The sequence below is a fragment of the Coenobita brevimanus genome, chromosome 100 (genome assembly GCF_032717465.1).
Source record: "Coenobita brevimanus isolate Jiangsu-jjx chromosome 100, ASM3271746v2, whole genome shotgun sequence".
NCBI lineage: Eukaryota > Metazoa > Arthropoda > Malacostraca > Decapoda > Coenobitidae > Coenobita > Coenobita brevimanus.
The window spans coordinates 61,247,043-61,253,441 of NC_137053.1; the positions used below are offsets into that span (position 1 = coordinate 61,247,043).

General features: G+C 39.1%; 2 protein-coding genes across 2 annotated transcripts in view; both read left to right on the forward strand.

Annotated features, from left to right (window-relative positions):
* LOC145414675 (uncharacterized) overlaps window positions 1-1,339 on the forward strand; it is a 75,620-nt gene extending 74,281 nt beyond the window's left edge. Inside the window, exons 4-6 of the mRNA XM_080284193.1 lie at window positions 77-201; window positions 712-847; window positions 1,296-1,339. Of these exons, the coding sequence (XP_080140319.1) occupies window positions 77-201; window positions 712-847; window positions 1,296-1,339 (305 nt within the window). The remainder of the gene's footprint in view (window positions 1-76; window positions 202-711; window positions 848-1,295) is intronic.
* A 140-nt stretch (window positions 1,340-1,479) lies between these two features.
* On the forward strand, window positions 1,480-4,899 carry LOC145414676 (uncharacterized). The gene has a single exon (XM_080284194.1). The coding sequence runs from the start codon at window positions 1,480-1,482 to the stop codon at window positions 4,897-4,899; it is 3,420 nt and encodes a 1,139-aa protein (XP_080140320.1).
* Window positions 4,900-6,399: the final 1,500 nt, after the last annotated feature.

Sequence of the window (6,399 nt, forward strand, 5' to 3'; positions counted from 1 at the left end):
TGTGAAAGTTTGATTATCTGTAAAGTATTATGAACAAGGTAGTTATTTATTTTTTGACTACGAGTTATCCCAACAGGTATGATGCCCTTCAAGCAACCACGTTTCGCCTTACCGACTATACAAGGTCCCATCCTACTCATTCCTCGGCAGCCTGAACAAAATGTGAAGCCTAGTAATGCGCAAGTGCAGAGAGTAAATAAGGTATGTGAAGAGTGTTTTGCTGTATTCCCAAATGAGACATCTTACCTCATTCATAAAAAAGTACACTTGGTAATGCAGCAGTGTGGCATTTGCAAGTTTAAAACTAAGGATCAGGAAACATTTCGAATGCATATTCTGACTCATCAAAAAAAGCAAGTAGAACTAAAATGCAATGTTTGTAAGGAGGTTTTTACCAGTCCTATCACATATACAGTGCATAGGAGGAAGATTCATTGTTTGTATGAATGCAGGCACTGCTTAGCTGAATTTAATAATAGAATTGAGTGGACTCAGCATATAGATAGACACAAGAATCCAGTAAATAAAAATGTAACTACAGAGCCAGTAGTAGTAGTAGCTGCAACCCCAGACTCATCTAAACAGAAACCCAGTGGACCACAAAAGGCAGTAAATGAATCAATAAGTGAAGGAGTGAAGGCACCTGTAGCGAAGAAAAAAGTTGCTAGAGTGAGATGCCCATCAAAGCTACTGTGTTATATTTGTGATAAGAAACTAAGAAGTAAAAAGCAGTTACGAATTCATGTGGCTGAACATCTGGGAGTACCTGTCACAATGATCAATGATGAGAACTTGTATGGAAAAGAACAGGTATGGGCTGAGATGGGTTTGGCTTCTGCATCATATGGTAAGCAATATAATAGTGATGAACCATCAGTCTCAAGTCGGGCAAGTGGGCTTTCTCTTGAACACCTAAAATTAGGTAATGCACAGACTGTCTCAAGCCAAGCTAGGGGGTTTTCCCTTAGAAACGTAAAATTGGGTAACACTAATCTTACCACACAGACATTCTTAAATCAGGGGAGTGAGTTTTCTCTTGGAAGCTTAAGGTTTGGTAATGTTAATTTTATAACACAGACAGACATTGAAAAACAACCTGCTTTGTCAGCTGAGTCAAATAATCAGTCCCCAGTAGAATCGAATAATCCTCTAGTCCCTGTGTCCACCACAATTGTCAGCAGAGTCCAGACTTCTCTCCCAAATCTTACAGAAGCAAATATCAAAGAAGAGCCAGTTGATAATCCTAGTTCAATTGTTGAAGCCATTTTAGCCCCAAATCCTGCACCTGTGGGCAGAATACGAAAATCAAGATCAAGATTTCGAATTAGTAGACGCCTGACCTGTGATTCTTGCCCATTAACATTCAAAAATATGACTGCCCTTAAAATTCATGAAAGACAAAGACATTCAACTAAACTTAAGTGTCCAGCTTGTGGCTTGAAAAATACAAGTAGTAGGAAGGTTTTTCATCATCAAAAGATGATTCACAAAGAAAAGTTGCGATGTCATTATATGTGTTTAGCGTTGTTTGACACAAGGGAAGAACAGCTTGCTCATCATAAACTGGTACACAATAAGGATAACGATCTAAAATGCAGATATTGTGGAGCAAAGTATGCACGTGGAATGTTTTCACAGCATTTAAAGGAATGCAAAGAGGATCCTATAGTAAGACAACCCAGAGCTTGTAAGAGGTGTGGTGAGGAATTTGTTGCTGCACATGAGTATTTCAGGCATGTTGAAGAATGTGTTGCTGAGCCTGGAGATGCCCCACCAGATAAAGATATTGCCAAGCCAGTCAGAAAGAAACGTACAAAAAATTCACAGCAACAGTCAGGCTCTAAAGAAAATTCTGATGGCCCTAAAACAGATGGCTCAGTTAATCAGGTAAATACAGAAAAGTCTGGAAAAGATAAGAGTACATTGCTGGCCAAGACTACATTGGATAGCAGTTTGGCGGAGCTCACCCAACAGACCAACGATAACCAGCCAGATTGTGATCAGCAGACATCCAGTGAACAGTCTGAACTTACCCATGATCTCACTAGTGAACAGTCCACACCAGTTGATCATGCTGTCAGTAATCCCCCTGAATCTACACGGAATGTCAGAGATGAACGTGTACTAGAAAATAAGTCAGGATGTCTACCTGCTGTTCGTCATAAGTGCCATTTTTGCCCAAAGTCATTTAAAAGTCCAGAAGTAGGTATCCGTCACATAGTGGAACAACATAGAAGTGGTTTGTCGTTTACCTCCAAAGCACCAAAGGTATGTCATATATGTGACAAATCATTTATGTCATGTGGTTCAGCATTTTGTAAGCATATCCTCAAACATTATGGTGACTCTAAGAATTGGAATGCACTAGTTCCTTCCAACATAGAAGTAGGAAGTGCTAGAAAAAAGTGTTGGATCTGCAATGTCAGTGGTTCAAGTTACGCAAGGTATCATCTATCTTCTCGAGATCGTATCATTGACAGTTATTTCACAAGCAACTTAGAACAGGTGACTATTGAAGAAGAAGTTTTTAATTGTGGCATTTGTAATGAATCTTTTCCCCACAGGTATGCTTTTTGGTGTCACATCAAGATTCACTTCTGTAGTCCACATTTTAAAAATATAAAAGGAGGGAAACGTTTCAGTTGTGTCAGGTGTGCAATGACATATAAAGGAAGAAGTGAACTTCTGATGCACCTAGGAAAACACCTTGTTAAACAGGAGGTTAAGGGAGGTAGGAAAATGAGATCTAATAGTACAAAGGAAAAAACAGATACTGATGACAAGAATGATGGTGAGAACAGAGAAAACAAGAAATATTCAAAGACACTTGCAGATGCAGCTGAAGAGTCACAAGAAAGAAAAGAAAACAGTGATAAAATGACCCTCAAGGGTAAAGTTAACAAATCTAAGAAATCATCTGAGATTATTGAAGCAGAGTCTGCAGATAAAGAAGAAATTGTCATTGCTTATGAAGATAATAAGAAGGAAGATGATGAGGTAGTGCTGGATAATGAAACGAGATTGGATAAGGCATTAAGGGATAAGCAAAAAGAAGTGCATGAGACAGCAGATGGAAGAGACAAGCCATCAGAAAGTGATAAACAAGGAGGGGATGCAGCAGAAAATGTGACCAAAAAACAGCAAGAGGATATGGAGAAGGGAGCAAAGAGCCATCCAGAGTTCTTCAGATGCGAAAAATGTAATAAAAAGTTTGAATCAAAGCCACTTGCTGTGCACCATGCAGTCACCAGCCACAGGATATACTTAAAAAAGATGATGACAAGCCATGCCTGCCATTTATGTAACAAGACATTTTTAAAACCATTAGTTTTGTGCTCTCACATACTAAAACATTACACAGACCTTGGCATGTGGGAGGACTTTGTTCCCAGAAAACTGTTAAACCAATCATTAGACAGAAAATACTGTTGGATATGCAAAAATATGCTTGGTAATAAGGCTCGGAAGCATTTAAAGGATAGAAATGATTATATAGAAAGAGTGTTATCAAGCAGAGCTGGAGATTTAAATGTTGAAGAGCCTATTCAGTGTTCATTGTGTGATCACAAGTGCTCAAATATATATGCTCACTGGAAGCATGTTTTTCTCCATTTGTATAAAAATGTAGGACAGTACCGCTGTAAAGACAGTAGGCCAACGGATGTATCCCATGACGAGAATGAAGGGCCCAAATCACAAGTATTTTATTGCTCTAAATGTTCATGTGAGTTTAAAGATGAATCGAAAGTAACTGAGCATTTAGCTAGTCATTTTCTTTCACGAACTGTGGAGGCAGAATTTAGTTTGCCATCTCGAAGGATGTTGAGAAGGAGGACACAGAGCATAGATTGCTCTGTTATTCCACAGAGGGAAGAAAGAAAAGATTCACCTGAAGTACCTGAAATAAAAGTTGAAGCAGTAGATTCTGATATCATCATTGAATCATTTCCTAACTTTGAGCAGCCACAAGTTGAGGAATCTGTTAAAAGTGTCATTAACAAGTTCTGGAAATGTCGTCGTTGTGATGGAATGTTTGATGATGTTGATATTGCAGTTAAACATGTTCTTACATTACATAAATTTAAAATGACTGAAAATTTTACGGATCCTATGAACTGCTATTTATGTGGTGCAAATTTTAAGAGACATACTTGGATGTGTAGGCACATTGCTAAGCATTTTTGTGATCTGGGCATGTGGGATAATCTTGTTCCACGAGACCTGGGGAATAAAATTAACTTGAGGCAGTGCTGGATATGTAAACTCAAGTTAACAACTGAATATGGTTCTCATACAAGCAAACGTAATGAGAATATTGAAAAACTACTGGTATCAAAATGTAATGAACCAATTGATTACTTTAGCTGTTCACTGTGCAACACAGAATTTAAATATAGGCATGCTTTTTGGGTTCACATGCTGAGACACTTGTTTGATTCATCAGAAAATCTTAGGCCTCGTTATGGACTGTTGGATGTAAATGAAGATGCCAGTTTTGAAGAAAAGAAGCAGTATCAATGTAGTGATTGTTCACTGAGCTTTCCAGATGAGCCACATTTGTATAAACACTTGGCCCTTCATTTGTTAGAGAATGTTGAAGAGAAACAAAAAGCAAACTCCCACAATCATAACCATGAAGAAATCGGAAGTAGTGAGAGTTCAGATGAAGTTAATAGTGATGAGGAATGGTTGCCAACTCCCAGAAAGAAGATGAAGCTAAATGAGTCAAAATTTGAAGAAAACCATGATGAAAACAAGAGCACAAAAAGGGAAGCAGATGGTGTGCAAAGTGTGATCAGTGATGATAAATCCATGACAGAGGATGAAGAAGATGGTAATACAGAGACATCAAGTGAAAGTGATGATGGTTATGAGGAAACTGATGATGATGATCAGTAAATTTCATATGAAAATTCTATAAACTTATGATTAGTATGGTATGTGCAGTATATATTTATTTTTTTATTTGAGAATTCCATGTTGTTTGTCATGGTGCGTGAATTTTCCAAACATGACATCTGAAATGGACTCCCCATGGGAAATGTTATATGCTGATAACTTGATGTTGATTGCAAAGAATGAAAGGGAGGTGGAGAAAAGATTTAAGAAATCAGGAGACAGAATGGGGCACAAAGGTTTTGGAGTAAAGTCATGATATCTAGGCTTGGTGATGATACTGTCAAAGCTGAGGGAGTGTGGCCATGTGCAGTTTGTCACAAGGGTGTAGGAGGCAACTCCATCTTGTACAGTGTTTGTGATAAGTGTGTGCATAAGATATATACAGTCAGGTCTCATTATTCACGGGGTTATGTACCAGAACATCCCACGCATGTTGAATTCTGCGAATAGCCCAAACTGACCAGAGAAGTCACTGATTTCAGTGTTTAGCTATCCCTATTACTTACAAACCCACTATAACACATGCAAATGCATCTTATGGCACATTAATACATCTCAAAAAGACAGTACAGGATAATACACAAGCCCTCCTGGGTACAGTGTCCTGTACTAACCATGCAATGATGACGATGAGAGTTTGCTGTGTGCAGAACAGCACGTACCTATACAGGGTAACTGCACGTTTAAGTGTATAGTATAGTATTTCTCACAGAAAACATGAAAAACTAGGAACATGAACCACAAGGAACAGCTGTCGCTTTGGGAAAGGCAGGAAATATCATGAAAAAATTTCCCAGAAAAATCTGCGAATATGTAAACCCATGAATAGTGGGGGTTAACTGTAGTGGTATTAAAGGTAGGCTGTGAAATAATGCTGATTTTGTGTGCACAGTGTGTCTGGGAGAGCATTTAAGGAGTGTCAGTCTTAAAGAGACTGAACTTGTAGGAGTCTTTTAAGTATGGAGGAATTTTGTTATTTGGGGGACATGTTGTATGCTGGAGGTAGGAGTGGAGGTAGCTCTGTGGCTAGGGTAAGGAGTGGTTAGAGGAAGTTCAGGGAGCTGTTGCCTCTCCTAACATTAGGGCTCTCCCTGTATGCTAAGGGTTCTTTGTATGCCACATGTGTTAGGAGTGTAATGCTGTAAGGTAGCGAGACCTGGGCAGTAAAGGAAGAGGATATTCATAGACTCAGACATAAAGAAATGACAATGATTATTAGATGGATATGCAGTGTGTCCTTGAATGTGAGGCCAAAGGGGTTTAGGATTGCAATTTGAGAATTGAGAAGAAGGATGGGACTGGAATTTCAAGATGTCGTGATGAGGACGGGTAGATTGGGATGCTTTGGGGCATGTTGAGAGGATGGAAGGCGGCAGGTGGGTGTGAAAGGTGAGAGTGTGAAAGTCGGGGTATGGTTGTGAAAAGCAGGCCAAAAAAAACCTGGAACGAGGTCATCGAGTGTGATCTCAGGGCTAAGGGATTGAATAGAAAGGCTGCCAG

Bases quoted from the DNA above. Each gene is read 5' to 3' on its own strand.
- LOC145414676 (XM_080284194.1), top strand. From the start codon at position 1,480: ATGATTCACAAAGAAAAGTTGCGATGTCATTATATGTGTTTAGCGTTG.